At 41.0% G+C, this 22,392-nt stretch overlaps 1 protein-coding gene across 1 annotated transcript in view; it reads right to left on the reverse strand.

The window, feature by feature from the left end:
* AUTS2 (activator of transcription and developmental regulator AUTS2) overlaps positions 1–22,392 on the reverse strand; it is a 983,370-nt gene that overhangs the window by 716,998 nt on the left and 243,980 nt on the right. Inside the window, 1 exon segment of the mRNA XM_038375820.2 lies at positions 6,667–6,876. Coding sequence (XP_038231748.1) covers positions 6,667–6,876 — 210 coding nt within the window.

Genomic DNA, 22,392 nt, shown 5'->3' on the forward strand with positions numbered 1-22,392 from the left:
AAAATAAAAGATGATCCCTTTCAAAGGAATAGTTAGTTATCAGCAGAGCAATAAAAGCCAAACCAACTACTCAACAACACTGCAATGACACAATGATGAGGGACGGGATAATGCTGAATACAGCAAGGTTTCCAGCCCGATCAAATGAGGCATCTCACACAAAAAGAGGCTCTCCTTTTAAGACCCCTTCCACACCCATGCTACTACACAACTTGTACTGACAAATGGGCCATTCTTTTCAGTATATGCCCCCATATAGGTTCTTCTACACCCATACCCCACAACTGCATCCTTCACCTACTGCCCAGTCCTCCTCCCATTCAGAAATTCTTCCTCCTTAATCCTGACCATCTGCAAAGGACACCTTAAATCTTAAAATAGATTTAATCTTCTATTATCTCCCTCTCCATTATGTTATTATGTCCAATTGATGTGTATGCACAGCTCACTGTTACCTGTACGTTGTCTTCTCTTCACACTGTAAAATAGGTTTTAACTGCTGTAATCTAAATTTTCCACAATGAAAAAGCTGATTTTCCAAAGGGCTAAGAAAAACTACATGCGAATGAAGCCTCCAAGACTCACAAGAGTTGAAGCATTTTATATATATAAAAAGCATGTGATGAAGTGTTTTAGAGATGGTGTTAATAAGGTGAACTGAGAAACAAAACCAAGTAAACAGTGCCCTGTTGTGAAATATAAAGCCAACAGGTACTGTATGCACCTTCATTATAATAGTGTTCCCTTTATAACCTTGTTGCATGTGACATTCATTTTATTTTAACTTGTGATCACAACACAAAATATATGCCTTATAGGTTGCAACATCAAAAAGTGAACCTGATTTTTTTAATTTAATAAAAATAGCTGTGTACAGATTGATTAAATAAAACTACTACTTTATTCTAAAGAGAACTGGGGAAAAAGTAAAACATGCCAATTTATATTCAGAGATTAAAGTACTATTGAATCATATTTCCTATGGGCCAAACACTGCCCATAGTTACAAGTTGGCTTGGAAGACTTTTATGAGTAAATGTTAGTAAACATCAATTTCACTGTATACACACAAACCAATGAAAAAAATTTCCAGTGATGACAGACATTTACAGATAGGCAAAGAAAGAAAAATGTTACTTGAAAATTTATTAAGAGTTGGATTTAAGGATATTTACTTTGTGAATGTTGACGTGATGTTGACAATTTGTGCTTTAAGGTTATAAAACGTCAATTTTTGAATTTCAGTATCTACTGTCATTAAGCAATTGTCTGACTCCCCTCAGTTTCATCCATCCATAATTTCCTTCAACTGTGAAAATTTCAAACTGATAAAAATGGAAAATGCTTTAAAATAAACATTGTTATTATATGTTGAAATTATTTAAAAAAAAATTCAGCCAAGCCCAGTTACAAGCAGTACTACTCTCAAAGCACTCAGGGCCTGATTGTGTTACCATTGAAGTCAAAGACAAAACTCCCATTCATTTCACGAGTGCAGAATTGGACCCCCACTAGGGCAGCATCTGGCCTTACGTGTATATCTTGTATTGCGAAAACATCTATTTCCTCACCTACAATATACTCCAAGGTGCTTCTCCTCTGATCTGCTGCTATTTTACAGTGGTGTAAGCCTATTGATTTCAATGGAATTACTCCTGATTTACACCAGCTAAGTGAAAGGAGAGTCAGGACTTGACTGTTAAACATATGGTATATGTCTGCACACCATATATTGACATCCCCCATAATCTATACAAACGCATGGGTCTTCCTGCCCCCCCCCCTTTGTGACACACAGTAACAATTTTCAGTCAAAAAATTAAACCGGGGTAGAGGGTTACATACAATACATACAGTTGCTTGTCTCAAAGCCCACCCACAATTTGATTTTCAATTAGCAGCTCTTGGAAAGGCAGTAATAAAAGCAGTTACAAAGAGCACTCAGATGTCATTGAAAGACTGCAAACCCAAACTGTAAATAGCACATTGTAAATCGCTTGTCACCACTGTCAACTCTCGCTGGAATCACACAGCAAGTGACAATCAAACCCATCTGCTTAGCTCCCAGACCAGCGCCATCACAAACCGTACAGCTACCACCAACCTCCCTGTTCTCTCTCTATCACTTGTTATGTATAGTCTTGTTTAAGGGTGTGCAAGGAGCACAGATTAGAATGCAGGCACAGATTACAAGCACAGATTAGAATGCAGAGCATGGCAATGGTTATTTCATCTTCTGCAGCAAAGATTTGTTGAACTACTAGAGCGCGCTAGTACCTTTCCATCGGTGGAAAAACAAGCTATGATTAAATCAGCAGAACAATTAATAGTAGCATGTTCTATAGTAAAGGTGAAGTTGGGGGAGAGCGGCCATAAAGATCAACTACCAAAATCACTTGCTTTTTGACTTTATAGGTTTCAGAGTAGCAGCCGTGTTAGTCTGTATTTGCAAAAAGAAAAGGAGTACCGGTGGCACCTTAGAGACTAACAAATTTATTAGAGCATAAGCTTTCGTGAGCTACAGCTCACTTCATCGGATGCAGGTTCCCTGGACAATGGGGGCACCAGTCAAGGAGGTAATGTACATAATTCCTGAAAAGAAAGAGACTTGGTAATGTCCAACAGATAAGGAGAAGGGGGACTAAGTGATTCATATACTGTGGCAACATTTAGTGGCTTCAGAGAATGGAGTTTTTGAAGCAAGAGTCCCAAACAGTGATATATTTATCATTTATAGGTGCCTACTTCAGTAGCGTTTGTCTCTCTTCCTTCTCTTTCAGTTGATTGTCCCATCCCCATTAAAGCTGCTCTTCTCACTGTCTCTCCATTACTCCTTTTATTCATCTTCTGCTCCTATCACTTCTTTTTCAGACTGCCCGTAAGCATTTGAAACAGAAATTCAAACCAGAGCATATACCAGAGGTATTGGAAAGTGTAACAGCCCCCGCTAAAGGTCACCCTCATGAATAGAAGCTAGGACCTTCAATTCTAATGCACAGGGCTCCACCACTGGAGCAAAAGGCATAACAATGTTCATGGAGCAGGAGTGTTAGACTCTTGTATTTTATGGGGAGCAATCATTAAAACCAGCATGTTTTGTACTGCATGCTCTCAGGAGCACACGCTATCAGGTCTCCATTACTGGAAAGAAGGCTACAGAACCTCCTACTAGAGATGATGGAGAAAGTAATAGGTAGGAAAATTATGGTCAGGAAACTAAAAATTTTTTTTAAAAAGATGGCTTATCTATTATCTGCAATTGCCGATTCCCACTGAGTAAAGACAATGACAAGCTGACCCACACAACTATTTTTCACAAATGCAATTCTTTTGCTCTCACTCTCCCTTTCAGTTATACTAAGCACAAAAAACGCTACTAGTTAAAAACCCAGGCATTTTTGAAACATTATGATAAATATTTTTATCCATTTTCTTACTTCAAAGTGTTTGCATTTAAAATCATTTGTCAAGCTAAAAAAATAATAAAAATAAAAACCACACAATCCAACAATAAATTTTAAGGAAATAAAACCTAAAAGGTTGGAAAATATATTCCGAGGAATCTCACATTTCCAAGTCAAGTCTCCTTCAGGCATTTAATATGTGTATTTACAAAAAGAAGAGTTCAAAAGTCCTTTTCCTAGTAAACTTCTCACATTTTCTGGAGTTTTAATAAACTTGTAGGCACTACAGCCTAGCTGGATAAATACCTGCATGAACACTGCAAGGTTTTCCTCCAAAAACTAATTAGCAGCCCTTATGATAGCTGACTTGAATGAAATCCATTTGATGAGAGCACTTCATCTTGTAAATCCTACATGTGAGAGTTACATTCAGCTGATAACAGATTTCAGAGAAACATGTCAGCCAGGACTGTTAACCACCACTGAAACAATGAACAATCTCAAGGTACGCAATACTTCCCAACAGGGCTGTATTGTAGCCAGAATTTCACTCCAACATGGGAGTGCAAGTGACGACATCAAGATTGTATCATTTTGCACTCATGTAACATGCACATCTGGGACAATTCAGCATGTCTTGTTGAAATGCAAGATAAATACATTTTACTAATGAACGCCCAGACACACAAAATAGCCCTAACAAAGCAGATCCCCCACAGCCCTTAGATTATCTTCTCACTAGTATGCCCATATCCTTGCTTCTTTGCCAATTTTAAAATCAATGGGCCCTATGTTCCTTTCATTCTGATGCGACTGTAATACTATTGACTTCAGTGGTGTGAATCAGTCTCATCCAAAAACCCCAGGAGACCAACTGACTGCTGGGAAAGGCAGAGTGCTGGCTGGGGAAATTAGAATAAGGGTGTACGATTGTGAAGTGGTGCAGGGAGAAAGGATGCTTCATTAATACAGAAAAGAAAACTGCATTTGGAACCTTTCCTTTGCCTAGTTTCTGTATGTTGTTTACTACTTGCAGAAACAAAAAAAAAGAAGGAAAGATATGCAGGATTGAATGCCTCTGGTATGTCTTCTTAAATAAGCTTTGCCATCTTTTCAATGACCCTTCTCTCTCAGTTTAAGCGCTAAAATCACCTGGATTTGTCAGCCCCTGAACTGCTTATGAGTGTGTTCTTATCTGAAGAGATGTACCTCAATCACATGCATTAATTGATATTGGGTAGGATACTTTATTCCTTCTCACTCTCTTTTTCAATCTTATCCTCTGGAATTAAGATCAGATTTACCAGCTAAAAGTGAAACCATTTTCCATGGCATCTGTCAGCTCAGTAGCTTCCAAGTCAGCAGATATTTATCTTTAAAAAACAAACAAAACAAACAAACAAAAATCCACCACTCCGCTACAACCTCATAAATAACCTCCGTCAGCAGCTAGGCTGACTCTTTCATTGCTTAAGAGCCAAGTAGAAGGTTTGCATCTGATAATATGCAATAATATGGGAATCAAATGGTATACCAAGTCAAGTTTTATGAAGATGATGCACACTGTAGACACTTAAAATAACTAGATCCACTTAAAAGGAACAGAGTCAGAAATTAGTGTCAGAACATAGAAAATGCTTCTCTTCCTCTTCAGTCCTTCAACACACAATTTTAAGTCCCGACTGAGTTTTCAACTCTTCCTTGAACAGCTCTATAGTAGAAACTGCGGACTCAAATTTTAAGATAGCAATATCTACTCCAAGTAACACAATTGCTGCATCAGCTTTATTAAAGAAGACAATTCACCAACTTTCAAAATAAAAAAAAATGTAAAAGATAAAATAGTATGCATGCCGAACAGGCATTTTAAGTTGTCCTCTGTGCTGAAACACTCATCTCTAACTACCTTAGTTCTAAGCATTGTAAGTTTAAAAATACCGTAAATGATTTTTTTAAACTATATTTACTACTTTGATTACTAAAAATGAATAAATAGTCAATTTACTTATTACTAACATTTTATTTACTCTTTGAGCTTCCCTCAGCTCAGACAATGAAAATCACCTTTGCGTATAGTCATTTCCACTCAGTACTGCATCATTTAGGTTGCAAACACTGCAAAGAAGGGCTTAGCCATTTACTGTTTTCATTGGAATTAGAAACAAACTGGGAAAGAATTGTATTAATCTTAGGTAAAAGCTTGTTTTTAATCACAGGTAAGTTTAGGAAAAATTTGAACTTGTATGGTCTCTTAACTCTGCCATTTTCCAGCTTGACAACCAAATTAGCACACATGATTTTTTTATACACAATATACGAAAGCGTCCAAAGGATTAGCCTTCCATACATAACTAATAGAAATACAAAAGGATATATGAGTGAAATATATATTTCTCATCAAAAAAAGTTTTGGAAGCAAGGCTTTTGGGGGTGGCAATTTTAACACAACCCCCCCCCCAAATGTCACACCTGATACTAAGGTTTTTTTTCTTTTTTACATTAGGAACAGACTTTTCTACAGATTGTTGAATTATGAGCCCAAGTTGCCAGGCTCCAGCACTGTAATCCTGGATGCTGTGCATTCATTCATTTCCTCTCCTGTGAGTCACAGCTACTGCCGTAAGAATAGCAATGTAAGGTAGGTGTGAAGTTCTTGCTCAGGGGAATGGTGATTAGTAACCCAAAAGAGTACACACTAGTACCACAGACACTGTACAAATGAGCTCCTTGTACAGTAATCAGTCTTCCAGTTCCATTTGTCTTGATTAGTAGCTCCCCTTCTCACAATTACCTCACCTTGCCCTTGTTATTCAGAGGGAGTCTCATGCTTCTGTGTACAAAAGCTCAAGTGAACAGAAGCATATTCATACCACAGAGTCATCCTGATTACCGCTGGCTTCTCTGCTGACCTGAGACGCTGCACTCCCCTGCCTTGCCAGTCTCACAGCCTGCCCAAGTGAGGCTCTGCAGCTTAAGAGAAGAACTTGCAGCCTCCTGCATTCTTGCTCCTCGCCTAACACCTGGAGTCATTACACAGGTCTCCTTTCCTCACATTCCATCTAATATTCCCAATCAGTGTACCTCTCTTCCTACCAGATAAGCTAGCTGTAAATGAAAAAGAAAACACCAGGTGGCCCAACAATAAGACAACCGGAAAGTGGTTAAAAGCAGCATAAGACCCAGATCTAGCATATTCCATGTACTATACATGAAGTGAAGATATCCAACCCTTCCCCCCCCCAACAAATAACTTGTCTCCCACCTGTTTGAGCCCCTTCAGTAATTTCTTCCTTTTCCCAAGGTGTTGGCAAAGATTGCGGTCATTTTCCCGGTCCGAGCTGTACTGGTGATGGCTAAGTCTGTGCTTTTTTGGATGGTACGACAGCCCATTGGTAAGTGCTTCCCGTTTCTTCTTGGCCAGAGGGTTCTGGTGCTTTTCCACATGTTCTTGAGGCTTCAGTGCTATGTCCTTCTGCACAAGAGGGTAAAGAGAAGCGGGGGGGGGGGGTGAGAAGAGAGAGGAGAAAGAAAATACAGAATTATTGGTTGTGGTACAGGCTGGGAAATGACTTTTCATGTTAAAAAACAAGCCCATTGCATTTGTGCAGCTCTACTTTACTGAAATAGACTGGTACAGATCCACAGGCTCTCTCTGTATCCAGGCAATTCAGAGAAGGCACCACAAAGAAAGCAGTAAACCAACTTTGTGGGTTCATGATCATCAAGACACCAACCACTGGTCCAGGAACAACTCAGGGAAGCCTCTGGGTTGCTCTAAATTCTACCAGCTACAACGGCCCGCCCGAAAGGGCTGTTCTGTCAGGAAGGGATCACCAAGTGTATCAGCTAAATCCCCCAGCCCTGGCCACATCAGGGACTGCACTGATCTGTGCTGCAGAGAGAGTTTGTATATGTTGCAAATCTCCAGCTGGCTGACTGAACTGACTTTGGCAAGGCTACTTTGAATCTCCACAGAAGTGCAAAGCAGCTTTAATTTGAATCTAATGTGTTCTCTCTAAACCAAAGAACTTTAAGTGTAGAAAATTGTAAGGCTACTGGAATTGAGGGTTCAGATACATCAAGTGTCATTACTCATTAAAATGTTACATGACTCACTCTCATCACACACACATACCCCCATCCAACCCTGCCTCTTGGCTTGAGTTCATCAGCACCAATATTTGCAAACACAACCCATTTACCAACTGCTTGTACATTTATTAAGTCAACATGTGCTTATAATGCTTAAATTAACAAACACCACTGTTTTTTAAAGCAGTCTATAGACTTTCAAATTTCTTTTGGCACATTTATATTTGGGCCCAAAGCAAAACAAAGGCCTGATCCAAAGCCCATTGGAGTGAACAGGGGTCTTTGCAATTACTTCAGTGGGCTTTCAGGAAGGCCCACCTGCACCATCCACCCTCACAGGTGTCTGGGGAAGTTTACATCTAGGTCCAAACTTTTTAACTGGTCCCTCCCTCTGCCATTTGCATGATCAACTCTTGGCTGAAGACACCCTCAAATCCTTGGTTATAATCAAATTTGGATGCAAATTTTGTGGCTCAAGCCCACCATTAATTGTTTCCCTATAAACTTTTGACTATATGAGCCTTTTATTTTTAAATAGGTTTGGGAGGATTAGTTTCTCCAGTAAAATGTTAATTCACCAAACACGCACAAACTAACCAAAATATATATATTTCCATTGACAATCTAAATTTAGAGACAGGCAAAGAAAGAAAAATTATATTTGAGAACTTTTTATTAGAGTTTAATTTTAGGATTTTGTATGTTTTGACATGTGATGTTGACAATTTGTGTTTTATTGTTAAAGCTTTAACTTTTTATATCTCTACATCTAGTCATTAGATAAATTGTCTGACCCTTCTCATTATCTCAATTGGATATAATTACCCACAGCCTTGAAAATGTAAATAGATAATAAATGCTTAAAAACAGATATTTGTCAAAATTAAAAAATAAAAATTGAATTCTGCCAAGTCTATTTAGACAACATAACACTGAGCATTCTCTGCTAACATATCAGGCTGACTGGACCTTCAGCACCCACAGGAAAAGCTACCAGCCTTCAGACCTCAGTTCATTGCAACTTCAACATTACAACTGCTGATGGAACAAGCTAGGAATGAAAGATAGAGCATGAGAAAGCTTCCAGTGCCGTTAGTCCTCTTAGCACATGCAGGTTCAGAACCAGAAGAAGAAAATACCACAGACTCTGCCAAAAATATTGTGTAAGCAGCCAGACAAATTTTCCTGACCTGGATCAGTGAACATAGTACACCTCATCATCCATTTGGCTTTTGTTAGAAAACTCCCTCTAAATGCTTACTTCACAGAATTTATACGTAAAATCATTAACAGAGTTAGTTAAAGTGGAAGCAGTCACTATTCAACTTTGATATTGAAAAGAACAGGGAGCATTTTATAGTCATTAGAGAGGACTAAGAGCAAGGACTCAGGTTCTATTCCCAGGTCTGCCATTCACTTAAGGCACCTTAAGTTCCTTAGCTTCTCTGTGCCTCAGTTTTATCCATTTGTTATTACCCATTGCAGAGGAGAGTTAGTAGCCTTAATCCATGTTTGTGAAAAAGCTTTAAGACCAAGGTACTTCACCACTCTGTGCTTTAGTCTTCCCATCCCTCCTCTGTGTATAGAGCTTTCAGAACCACTGAAGAAAAGCATCACATATAGACGTGGCAGAATTTTGATGAATACCACCACCATTTAAAAATTTTAAAAATAATCTATTTCAATGTTCACAGCTGGAGAATGAAGGAGGTTCAGAGTAATTATTTAATGATCATAGATGCTGAGATTCAGAAAGTTAAAGCATTATAACCATTACAACACAAATTGTCAACATCACACATCAAAACATACAAAGTCAATATCCTTAAATCAAACACTAACAAGTTCTCAGGCAAAGAAAGAAAAACGCTGCTTGCTCATCTGTAAATTTCTGCCATCGTTGATGGATATCATCATCAGTTGGTGTGTGTACGTTGAAATCGACATCTACCACTAAAAATCTAATCCTCCCAAGCCTAATTACATGGCAGCTAGGTAATTATTATTAATATGGCATAAGTGCAAAGTGTTACCTTGTCTTCCCATTCCCACTAAAATAATGTCCCCTTGCCTAAGATGTCATATTTTGACCGATATTTTTCCACAGATTGTTAAGGTCAGATCCTCAACTGATATAAATCAGCATAATTTCACTGAAGATTGACTTCAGGAGTACTATAATGAGTTGGTGAATAGATTTTAAACTCAAAAGGTACCACTATCATCATCTGGTCTGTCCTACTGCATTACTCAGGGTAGAGAACCTCACCCAGTATTTCCAGCTTTGAGCTCAGTAATTTGTGGTTGAACTGTATTGAAATAGATTGACAAACTCTTTTAGTAAAGCCATATTTTCCACAGACCCCCTTCACATTAAGTGGACGTGCCAGAATTACAATTCATATGCTGTAATGCACTGAAACAAAAAGGTACTTCATTATGAAGGAAGTTATGCTATATCTGAGCTCACAATCACACTTTATTCTGTGAAGTCAGCATAAAAATCTACTGGTTTATGAGGAGCACTTACACAAACCCGATCGTACTTGTACCCAGGGACTTTGTTAGGCTACTGGATTTAGTGTTTGTGCCTTAAAAACACTATCAGGACCCACTGTAAATTCCAAAGGCGGGGAGGGAGAGAGGGGAGAGACTTTTGTGGGAAAAATATTCTCCTAACAGCGAGAGAGCTTCTGCAGGAATGTTTCCGTGGCTAAGAATCTAAATGCAACAGTGGCAGAATTCCAAACTTATAAAATGTCTCGAGGGTCTAATACTTCTATCAAGAAGTGACTAACTCCCATTAGCATTAATGAGAGATGCTGGATGGGCCATAATTCCCTCCTGCTCTGAAGGGTAGCCCAGATACACTTAGGTTAAATCTTTTAAACCACTTCCCTCACATATCTGTGCTAAATTTGCCAACAATTCTGTTGAGTTTAAAGCCATCACTATGCAGAGTCTAGTTAGTTTATTATTTGGAGTGGAATACATCTCTAAGGGCATCTCTCAGTGTACACCCAAGGCAAGTGAACACATGGGACCTTAAGTTTTTGGGGCCAGGTCATGACCTAATTCTCAGACAGGAGATAATTGCTGCATTCCCCAAAAGAAGTGATATGCTCTGCTCACTGCTAGAAAGAGACAGGAGCAACGCATACATGCGGCTCGCAGTTACAAATCACGAAGTGGGTCTCGACTCCAATTTGCTGGGTTACCTTTGCATTAGCTTTAGATAGATCAATACAAAAAAATCAGAACCAAGTTACTCCAGAACAGGCACCAGCCTTTTGCTGCCTTATATCGCTGTAGGATTCATAACTGAGTGCTGAGGCCAAAATCTTATCCCTTTGAAGTCAAAGGCAAAACTTCCCACTGCCTTCAATTTCACCAGGATTTAGCCCCTAGAGAACTAAGACACTACTCCAGTTTTTCGTCTGCAGAACTGACTGGCAGGTGAAGGAAGTGGTGTAGCAAGAGCAGCACTGTGTTTATAATGGCACCACTGGCTCCATGACGCCGGGCTCACACTTGGGAAGGGGCCCATAATCTCGGGTTGGGGGTTTGTGTGTGGGGGGGGAGGAGGGGCCTGAGGGCAGCAGGCAGCATGGTGTGGCTGGCCCTGCCTTCCTGCAGCAGCTCATACCATTTGGCATAGCTGGGGGGCAGAGGGGGGCTCGGCCAGCCCGGGTCTGGCTGCCACATGTGCACAGAGCTCCCTTGCCCGGCCCCCCCCATTATTTGAATGTGGAGGCCAGGGAGTGTGGGGGTCCCAGCCCAGGCTGGGCAGGAGGTGGCACCAGCAAGGGTGCTCCTTGCTCCAGGTAAGCCTCCTCAGCCCACGCCCTGCAGAGCAGGTGGAGACCCAGCGCGCCCCCTGCCCCATCCCCCCCACCACTAGCAGTGCCCCTGGGGGAGACCCAGCACGCCCTCTGCCCCATCCCCCCCCCCACCAGCACCCCCGGGGAAGACTTCAGGCCAAACTGCTCTGTGCCCATATGCCCCACCCTGTATGGTACAGTATGCCAGAAAAGGCCAGGTTTGACCTTTTTTTCCCTTCCAGCTTGGAAGCCTCTGAACTAGGCCACTGTCTGACAGAATAACGAATTACATACATCACTGGATGTGTTCTGCAGTGGTAATTCCTTTGTTCCTCTCTTTTAAGCTGCTGGGGAGAAAGGAAATAGATGGCAGAGGGCTGATTTAGCAGGGTACAGGAGGTACAATAGGCTTGGCACTCGATGAGAAGAGCAGCCCCTCAGTGGGCCTCAACAACATTTGAGCAACAGTCTTTCCAGCTCCCTCCAGACCCAGCCATCAGCAGACAGCCTGGAATGATGTCGTTCCCCTTTCCCAACTACCTTCTAGTCCCTTTTCAAAGACAGACAGACACAAAGACAAAGTCACGGATGAGGGGATCGGAGACACAGAGACACTGCATAGCCAGCCAGAGGAGTTCTGTCAAAACATCCATCCATTTACGTTTACCCGTGCTTGGCTCCTCCTGGAGCAGCAAAAGAAGAAGAAAGCATTCTGTCTGACCACTGGCCTGGCCTGAAAGTAGAAGCTGGTAACAGAGTCTGAGTGGAGGTGAGGAGCTGGGGGAATCACTGCAGTAAGCAGAGTTTGATTCACTTCAGGAAAGGAGGGAGCTGGAGCAGGCACAGCTAAACCCAGAGAAAGAAAAAGATTCCATATTCAATTCACAAGGATGAGCAGCAGCATGGTCCACTGAATAGGGCACCAGACTGGGAGCCAGGAGACTCAAGTTCCATTCCCAGCTTTGCCACTACCCTGCTGCGTGACCTTGGGCAAGTCAAACTTCCCCTCTCTGTGGCTCAGTTTCCCTTCCCACCTTTTGCTTGTCTTTTATATTTAGATTGACAGCTCTTCAGAGCAGGGACCATCTCTTACTATATGTATATACAGTGCCAAGCACAACAAAGGCCCAATCTCACTCATGGCCAGTAGGTACTGCCGTAATACAAATAATAAATGTCATTAAGGTGACAGGAGGCCATACACATCCCTAGATAGATGAAAAGACTTGGTCTGTTGTGTCAGGCACAGTTTTCAACATCTACACACAAGAGCTGATTCAAAATGGATAGCTAATCTTGTGAACAATACATTCTTATCTTGGTGTTTCTCTCTCCTCTCCCTCCTACACACAAACGTCTCTATTATTAAATACAAACATATAAGTCTTATTTTAAATATCATTCAGAGGCATCTTTCATCAATAAGGTGCCTTAAATGTATAAATACATAATTATACGCAATTCAATACAAATGTGTATTACTATTTATTAGCATACTGTATAATCTAAAAAAAAAAATCCATTCATTTTATTTCTATCAGGCACATCAATCAAACCAATCTCTGCTCGTGCCTTACCACAGAATAGCTGCATATGCTGAATGGTCTCCTGCTGTGACACTAGCAAGCAGGAAGCCTGCTGAAGTCTGCTGGGTGGCAGTGCCATCATCTTACTCCAATTAATATGACTATTTCAAACCAAATTATGTGTCTGGGAAGGAGCGGAGGAAAAGCATGGACGCACAGAGACTCTTACACAGTAAGATCTTGGAAGGACACACAGTTCTCAAAGTACCAGGGTTCAGTGAAACTTGCCCTATTTCAGAAGAATTGATCACCATAGTATTTAAGGGACAGCTTAGACATAATGGGCCAGAGCCTCACTGACAGCTTAGCAGTCGTTCTCAACTTTGTTGGGTGCACGTGCTCACAAATCCTAGGTACCTGGTCCCCAGCAAGCTAGTTTGTATTGGATGCCTGCAGTCTTGAACTTCCATTCCAGCAGCCAGAGAACAGCTGGGTGTAGAGGATCCCTAGTTATGTCCCCGCAACCCCTTATCCCACAGCCATCTATGCCAGTGGCCAAGAAAGGATATGAGATATAGGAACGGCTATAGCTGCTCTTTCACCCTACAATGTGGGATTCTTCCCCCAGTAAAGCCAAACCCACAGAAAGAAGCCCTGATGCAGCAGAGAACAAGGTCGAGTTTTTTGGCTGAAACTCCAGGTGTTCAGATTATAAAACAGGTTCAAACCTCAGTCTCCATGAAATGTTTCTTTGGGTTAGTTTCTGTTCCGGTTTCATTGTGAACTGGAAAAGGACTTCATTCTGAATGTGCTTTGAATATTCCCCTAGACAATGGAAATCTTTCTGGAAAAAAGCATGATATTTCAGAGCTAGCGTATCCAAAGTTTTACAGTTTGGAATACAGTTAACCTGGAGTTAAGCTTGAAAATCTATACCATACTTGCCATAAAACCCTTAAGAGAAGTGTGTGGTTTTGTTAAAAGAAAACCCACAAGTGTTACAAAGCCATGCAACTTCAAATGAAATGTTCCAAAAAATGTAAAATGTAAAACAACCTGTTACAAAGCGACCTTAGCTCTGTAACCCCATTTTACTGCTAACCAGAGAACATTCAGAAATTAAGACAAGCCAACCCATCCATTGTGAAAACTCTACATCACTCAAAATACCCTCAGATTTCTGAGCACCAGACAGCACTGGAGTGTGGGTAGTACCTCTCTCAAAGTACCCACAGCCCATGTGCCAGCGTCCAAGAGCAACTATTACACCAAGATGACTTTTCAGAGTCAGTCGAACAACAGTTGTGCATACTATTCAAGCGTTCCTTTTGCAATTAACATTCTGGATTTCAAAGAAAGCATCTAAAAGGGTCTTATAAATAGGCCATCAGAAGACTGAGTTCAGTGACTGTCATGGACCCCAATGAAGAAAGAGGTTCTTTTTGTGCCATTTAGAAAATCTGATTTTGTGTGTTAGAAAGTACAAAGCTGGAAGCAGCTGTCAGCTTTGTCTATGCTTTATGGACCTTGTCTTTGGAGACTCTAAGCACCCTCTATCTTCATTGAAGCTAATGGGAGTTGCAAAGGGAGGAGTGTCAGGACTGAAATATAAGCGTGAGGAGGAGAAAGGGGAAGTATCTGTTTTTCGGGACGGATTTATTTATTTGTTTCAAACACAGTAAACTGGACATTCAGAGTTTAGTTTCCAAGAAATTAAGATGTCTAGATGACACAGCTAAGAGCGGGACATCCTAAAGTTTAGTTAGCAGCATGCACAGAATGTCTATCTAGTAAATTAGCCGAACAACTAGCACACTAGCAAACAGCTGCACAAACTGTGTTACAAGAAATAATTCCAGTCAGATGACTACCAAAGTTCCTATTGTACTTTGGCAATCTTGATCAACTCACACGTCGAGTTTTGGAAGAGTTCTCTGACTCGATTGATGGAAATGTCCTAGGCCTTCAGTGATGCTCTTAGTTTGGTTTAATAATTTGCCACTACAGTTCTGGCAACATCAGCAAGACTTCTTGTCCTGAAAACGATGCACTGACTGCTCCCTGAAATCTTTCAAAATTAGAAAGTTGCATAAGATGTTTTTAATAGTCATTTTTTCTTCTGATAGAACAGCTAAAGATAGCTATAGCTGGATTATGCTGAAACCAAGCTTTTAGAAACATTTAAGGAAGCAACACAGCATGGGGGTAGGTGAACAGGAAGTGCACTACGAAAGAACGGATTTCTCAAACTTCGGAAATTACAATGATTTTTAGGACACTGAGGATTGGAGGAGAGCGCCATGATGTCAACCAGAATTGGCTAACAGATCCACGAACCCAAGCAATTTCCATAAGCTCTTAGACCTCTGCTGAAAGGTTTGATCTTGGTCTTTTTATTGGTTTCCTTTGTGTTTTGTAAATTATCCACGCTCTCCTGCATCTCCCTTGAATCTCTCAACAAAGTAGTGCAGTGCTGTGCAAAAGAGGTTGTGCAACAAACTGCCGATGAAAAGCTGTACCAGTCTGCAGGACCCTATGATGATTACAGATGAAGGCAGAAACAACAGATAGAGCACTTCGCTGTCGGTTTGAGATATGGTTCATAAAAAGAGAGTCTGCAGCAATGAGATTGCTTTGATTTTTCATACAAAAATCAGTGGTTAACAGTATCATTGATATACGTGCAGTTCCTTTTTGGTGTGCCGCTGATATAAATTACACACGAAACAGCTAAAGTAGAAGAACATTAAGGTCTCAAAGTCAAATATTCAAAAATCAGGAGGAGATGCCAGAATTAAGGTTCCTTGTGCAACCTTAATTCGGCCCCCTTGTGTGTAGGCACTATGATAGTCTTTAACAACATAATCACACATATTCCCCCACACCACAGTGCACAGAAAGGATGGTGTTCAGTTAAGGAGCAGCAATTCAATATTTTATTTTCTTCTTATTGTTCAGTGTGTGGCCCCGTGCCTTAATTTGCACACTATTCAAACAGCTTTAATGACAGAATTACTAGTTTTTCTCATGGGCTTGTCTATAGCATTTATCACAATAGTATACAAGTGCTTCACAAATATTAATTAATTTACTTACACAACACACTTGTGAGATAGGGGAATATTCTTCCGTAAATTACAGATGAACAACTGTGGCACTGAGACATTAAAGTCAAATTTAACCACCAATTTGGGTGCCCAATTTGAGATGCCTGTTTTTTTGTTGTTGTTTTTAAAAAGTGTACCTAGCATTATACAACTCTTTATATGTCCAAGCACAGCTCACATTCACTTCAATTGCAGCAGGGAATCTCTCCCAGCTCTTCATCCGAATCCTAGTTTTCTCACCTAACCGGTCCCTGCCTCTACTCCTGAAACTTCTTGTTCAGTTTTATTCCCCAGCAAGTCTCATTCCACTTCCAGCCCCCCACCCCCGCCCTCCAAGTCTCCTTGCCCAGCCATTTCCAGTTCCCCCAGCACCAGTTTTCATGCTTAGCCAGTCCCAGTCCTCCCCAGCTCCCAGGCGCCTCGCACCTGAACTCCCAGCCTAAGTTTCCATCTCCCCCACCCTTCTAGTCTCCAGGCCTGGATTCCATGCTCCTTGTCCTAATCTACTCCCTCAGTCTTACTGTTGCTCCTTCTGAATTCAAATCAGGCAGCTTCCTCACCCTGTCTGGGCCCACGAGAGAGGTCCCTGGGAGTACAGGAGAAACAGGTGCCCTCCTCTCCGTTCAGTTGCCCAGATCCACATAGGATGGGGCCAGGTGACAGGTTTTCAACCAGAAAGTCCAGTTGAAAAGAGGACCTGACCATGTCCGGTCAGATATCCTGACCGGATGCCCAAAGTTCGGTTGCTGCAGGTGGGGAAGGCAGGGAAGCGTGGGGCCATCACCCGCACCAGCCCCTGCTCAGCCAGGGCCAGCTCCCAGCCCTGGCTCTACAGGTGAGGCCCTCCTGAGCCAGGCAGGGCCAACGGGTGGAGAGACAGGGCCTAAAAGCGGGGGAGAGGTTCCAGCACCCCCACTGGAGTGCCTGCTTTTTAAATATCACGAAGTTCGCAACCTTAGATCTGGACCCAACAAAGACGAGAGCTGCATATGTAGAGGAAGTCATGAGCAGCTTCAGGTTGGAATATGCTCAGTGTAGATGGGATCTTTGGGGAATTTAGCTGCTAAAAACATCTAGGCAGTCTCTACTGAGCATGTGCCAATTGCAATTTTTCAGAGGCCATGTTTTGGTAGATTTTTACTGGGACAGCAAAGGCCACCGCCAAATTTCAAGTCCCTGCTCCAAAGCTGGTGGGTACTAGAACTTTTCAAGAAAACATCACCAGAATTTTTTAACGCAGCAAAACAATGTATTTTTCCCTAGCCTCATTCTCAGAAATGGATGAACTGATTTGGCTGACATTTTTCTAGACACATTCAGCCTGAGACAGAATCCGGACACAGGAGATTTGAAAGCGAACAGTTAAAGTTTAGCAAAAAATTATAAGCATCTGAAAATTGGGTCTTAAAATGGAAAATGTCAGGCAACCTTAATAGTTGGTGTTACCAGTCCTGCCTGTAACATATACACACGCACCACACCTACGAAAGTGAGTGATCATCAGAAATGTACTATCCTTAACTCAGGCTCTGCAGGATGTTTTGATTTGTTCTATCTCTGGACTTGGTTAAAGGATACATGAATACCAGTTATTTCTTTCCTAGATCTTGCATTAACTATGTATTTTGTGGTGTGCTAATGATGTTTACAAGGTGTTTATTAGAAAACTAGATCTAAACATATAATGTGAAACAAATATTTCAACACACTTCACCTCTCTCCACTGTCCAAAATCCATGAGAATGGATCATTACTCTCAAATGCATTCAGTGTTTGAATTATTCTGAGACATTTTCAACGAACTTCATTTACATTATTTGCTTGCTTTTCAAAAATCACATCTGGGTTGCTTATTTGTGATTAGTTACATAGGCCACAAGATATTGTTTCTGTTCCCTGTCTGGACAAGGAATGCACATTTATGACCCAAGTAAGCTAAGCATGTAAACATGTGCTAAAGTCAACAGGACTTAATACAATGCTTTTTAAGTGCTTTGCTGAATCAGGGCTATAATCAGGTGTCTGATGTGACCTCATAGAAAGTATATTTAGAATGCAGTTTCTGCATGTATCTAAGTACAAGAGAATAAAATTCACTTTCACACAAACTTGGACAGCAGAATTTAATCACACAACCTTTTGCAGAAAGCAAATTCAAAAGGATACCGAGACAGCAACTTATTTTTAAAATCATACGGATATTCATGTATAATTTTTGCAGCATTCACCCAGCTCTGTTAACTCTATGCCATATAAACCTACATCTGAAATCTGAAGAGGTGATGCAAGATGTCATGTCAGATGTACTTGGTGAAATCAAGGCTGCCAAGCTAGCATGCCATTGATGTTTTATTTGAAGGGAAGAAGGATGGATATCAAAGCACTTCATCTCAGGTCACTCCTTAAATCCTTTTACCAACATTCTCAGACTGATGCTGTTCTCAATCTTTTCCCCCTCTCCCCCCTGGCCCCAAATCCAACCACACAGCCAAGATGGTGTTTATTTGGAACCACTCAGTTCTGTGGAGGGAAAAGATGCATAGGCAAGATTGCCTGTGGAAATAAAAGACAAACATGGTGCCTTGACCTGCCTGGGAGTCCTGGAAGAGAGAGAGTTTGAGCTCACACAAACATCCTTAGAGCAGTTTGTGATATTGTTGCAACTGCCCCTTTATTGCAGACCCAACAGGTAGAGTATGCTTACCCCACCTAATCCTGTTGCTCCCCACCTTTTTACTAGTTTACGCCATTTCAAACTCCATCACCAACACGAATACCTAGAACTGGCCTCACCACCTCTCCCAAGTATGCGTTCTCTGCTGTCTGGAAGACACTCTCTCTTTCTGCACCTTGTGAGTTCTACTCTTTCCAGACCTTCTTTGGTAAGTCCTCTCTTTTTATTTCTTTATGCCACTTTTCTCCCTCAACACTGCAAATGCATTATTTAGCTTTGTAAAGCATTTTGGGACAAAAATATTTTATGCAAGACCCTATAGAAATGACATGCTTATTATAACACTGGGCCTATTTAGAACTGCTGTAGATCTGGCCCATTGTGACTACACAAAAGTAAGTCAAAGCAGAATTTGGATTATGATTCTGAACAGCGCATGCGCGACAGGGGTATCTTCAGTAAAACGACACTGAACCCAAATCACATCTTACAGAATCTATGCCTTCAAGTCTGCTGACAATGTCTGTAGCTCTTGGAGCACAGAGAAATCTATTCTCAATGGCAGCGTCTTTATTTCACAGCGCTATGTCTTAAATAAATGTGCTTGATACGCTATGTGAGTAGCACAGACACATTCTCCTCAAGTGTTTATATTCTTTGTTTGAAGAATGAAAAGAAAAAAGGGTGTGGGGAGAAAAGAGTCCCTAGAGATGCCCACTTTAAGTCTTCACGCCAATAGATAGGGTTTCACTATTCTTTCTTGCTGCTCAGTTATCATTATAGATGAGGCGGAAAGAGAAGGGAATACTTAGCCAGCTCCTAGAAAAAGTGGATTAGCCCCCTGTACCACCACACATTAGTTGCATAGGTACAGTAATTCTCTCTCATTCATACACAGCATTTTGGATCCCAAAATAATTTATCAATTTAAAATGTACATGAAAGCCGGGCACAAAATGACATCACTCATCACTGAAAACCATCCACTACTGGGCAGAAGTAAGAAGCGTGCTTACTTACACAGACCTCTGAAATCTTCCTCAAATAAATGAATTGGGGTTCTAATTAGAGCTCACTAAAAAAACTGAGAAAAACACTTCCCATTGTAAAATGTGGGTGTTTTTTTGTTTTTGTTTTTTTTAATATGGGGAGAACCTAATTTTAAAAATAAATAAATAAATCTAATTTTAAAATTAAACAATGGATTTGAAACAAAAACACATGTATTTCAACATGCTCAATTGTTGAAATGTCTATATAAAATGTCTACCTTTTTCATTTCAACACCCACAAACAAAGGACTATGTCAGGAAATCTTACAAGAAGTTAAGCTTACTGCCACAGTATCCTCCAAGAGTGCAACATAACTAAAGGATAAAATGTGATCTCCAAGAATCGGGAGAAAGGAGCCACATGGAGTGAACCTGAATGGGGAAAATTAACCATGAAACAGATCTGGAACAGAAGGAACATGAATTTGAGCCTTCTTTGCCCTCATCAGAAAGAAACCCACAGCGTGAGCCTGTTTGCTGCATTTATTAGAGCAAAGATAAGGCTGCAAACTTTTGCTGCCCCTTCTGTGCAGCATCATCCTGTTTTATACACTCATGCTTCACACAAACTTCTAGGAAACAAGATTTTCAGAAAGCCTCTTTTTTCCTTGGTCTTTGAGGCCACAGCTGTACCCCATCTCCAAACATCCACTGCCATGCCCAGTCCCAGTCAAGGTGGTTTATTCTTTTTAACAAAGGTTAAATAAACCAAGAGAATACAAATTTAAGTCAATACCTGACTGCCAGCCTTCAGGGCCTGGCACTCCAGCTCCTGGCAGGTCCCTAGCCTCAGCAAGCTCTGCTCCCCGCTGGGAGCAGCAGCTGCAGGGCTGTTTCCCTGAGCCCCTGGCCATTCTCACTCTAGGGGCTCACCTCAGGAGTTCACTCCCTTCCACCATGGGCTCAGCCAGCCTCTGTCCTTCCCTTCAGCTCTTTGTTCCCAGCTGCCTACTAGCAGCCCTTTATAGGCCCAGGTGTAGCCCAGTCCTCTTTAATTAGCTGGATTAGGCTCCAGTCCAGGGGAGCTGGGCTCTGTCTATCCACAGAGACCAGCTACCCTCTTACACCCCTTATAACATAAAGGTTCAACATAGGACTAGAAGGTTACCAACATATTAACCAGGACTAATTAATTTCTAAATACGAGAGAAGGTGAAATAGATTGTACAGCATTTCTATTTAATGCATCACAAAATAAAACCTGTAGTGAAATACGGGGGTGGGGGGAGAGAAGTCATTGTGAGAGTCAGTGAGGACATATTTCATGCAGTATGGAATTATCGAGTTCCTTGGACAGACTCATAAATGATGATTATATACATAACAAAAATGAGGAAAGACAAGGACACTTGCACACATCTAGAATAGCTGCTCGTGGATCATGCCTTACATGACGTTCTCCAAGCTGTCAGAATTCCCAGCAGAACCAAAAGCATCCAGATAATGCTGAACAGTAATCAAGATTTGAAAAGGGGCAAGGGGGAAGGGGAAAGGTCTGAATTATTTTCAAAGCTCCCTTCTTGTCTTCAGTCAAAAATCTGAAGTGGATATAATGTTAAAACACGACATTTTGGCCTCTACTCCTTCCAAGTCCCTGTCTTCTCCTATTCCTCTTCAATTCTTTTCCCCCTCTTGGAACTACTTAACTCTGTTGCTCTTCTTGGCACATGCAAGCAAAAATTATGAATATATATATTTTTAAACGAAAGCACAGTGGTTAGAAAATAAGACTGTGTGTACAAACATGACCAGACTCAAGCAATGTGGACTTGATCCTTCATCAGTGAAGTTATTGGAAGCATTCTAATATGCTTCATTGAAAACAGAACTGGGACCTCTATGAAATTTTAAAAAAAATCTCATTTGGAATGGGACTTATGCTGTATACTTGCAAAAGAATGAAAATATTTATTTGGGTGAATCACCAAAAACAGTCAACTGGAACTCGGCATTTTCTAGTCTGTAAAATGGAGGATGATTATACAAACCTCCTTTGTAAAGTGCTTTGAGATCTACTGATGCAAGATCTAAGTAGCATTATTATTAATAATTATTATTCAAATTCTCTTCCTTGAGGGAAGAGGGGCATTTTAGTGCTCATAAAATGAAGGGATTAAGAGCTGGATCCTGTATGACAGTGGTCCTGTATGGAATGCATACACAGAGATCTTCCATCAACTCATCAAGATACTTGGCTAGTTTTACAACAGGCCACATAAAAAGCACTAGCAAAGTCAGTACAAACTAAAGTTTCATATGATGACTAGTTTATACTGCTCTATATACACTATACACTGAAATGCAAGTACAATATTAATATTCCAATTGATTTATTTTATAATTATATGGTAAAAATGAGAGAGTAAACCATTTTTCAGTAATCATGTGCCGACACACTTCTGTATTTTTATGTCTGATTTTGTAAGCAAGTACTTTTTAAATGAGGTGAAACTTGGGGTACACAAGACAAAATCAGATTCCTGAAAGGGGACAGTAGTCTGGAAAGGTTGAGAGCCACTGCTGTATGGTAATGAACACTGGCAAATCCCATTGTTTGCAATGGTTATCTAAAAGGATAAGATCTGACAACACTGATTAGCAGTTGATATAGTGTGCCTGTTTCATCACTGCCTTGTCCGTTGTGTAGACACATGTTTATGCATTGTGGGCATAAGATGTGGGCATAAGAAGCTTCCCCGCTCCCCCACTTCCAATT

Source organism: Dermochelys coriacea, chromosome 17 (assembly GCF_009764565.3).
Source record: "Dermochelys coriacea isolate rDerCor1 chromosome 17, rDerCor1.pri.v4, whole genome shotgun sequence".
Taxonomy (NCBI): Eukaryota; Metazoa; Chordata; order Testudines; family Dermochelyidae; genus Dermochelys; species Dermochelys coriacea.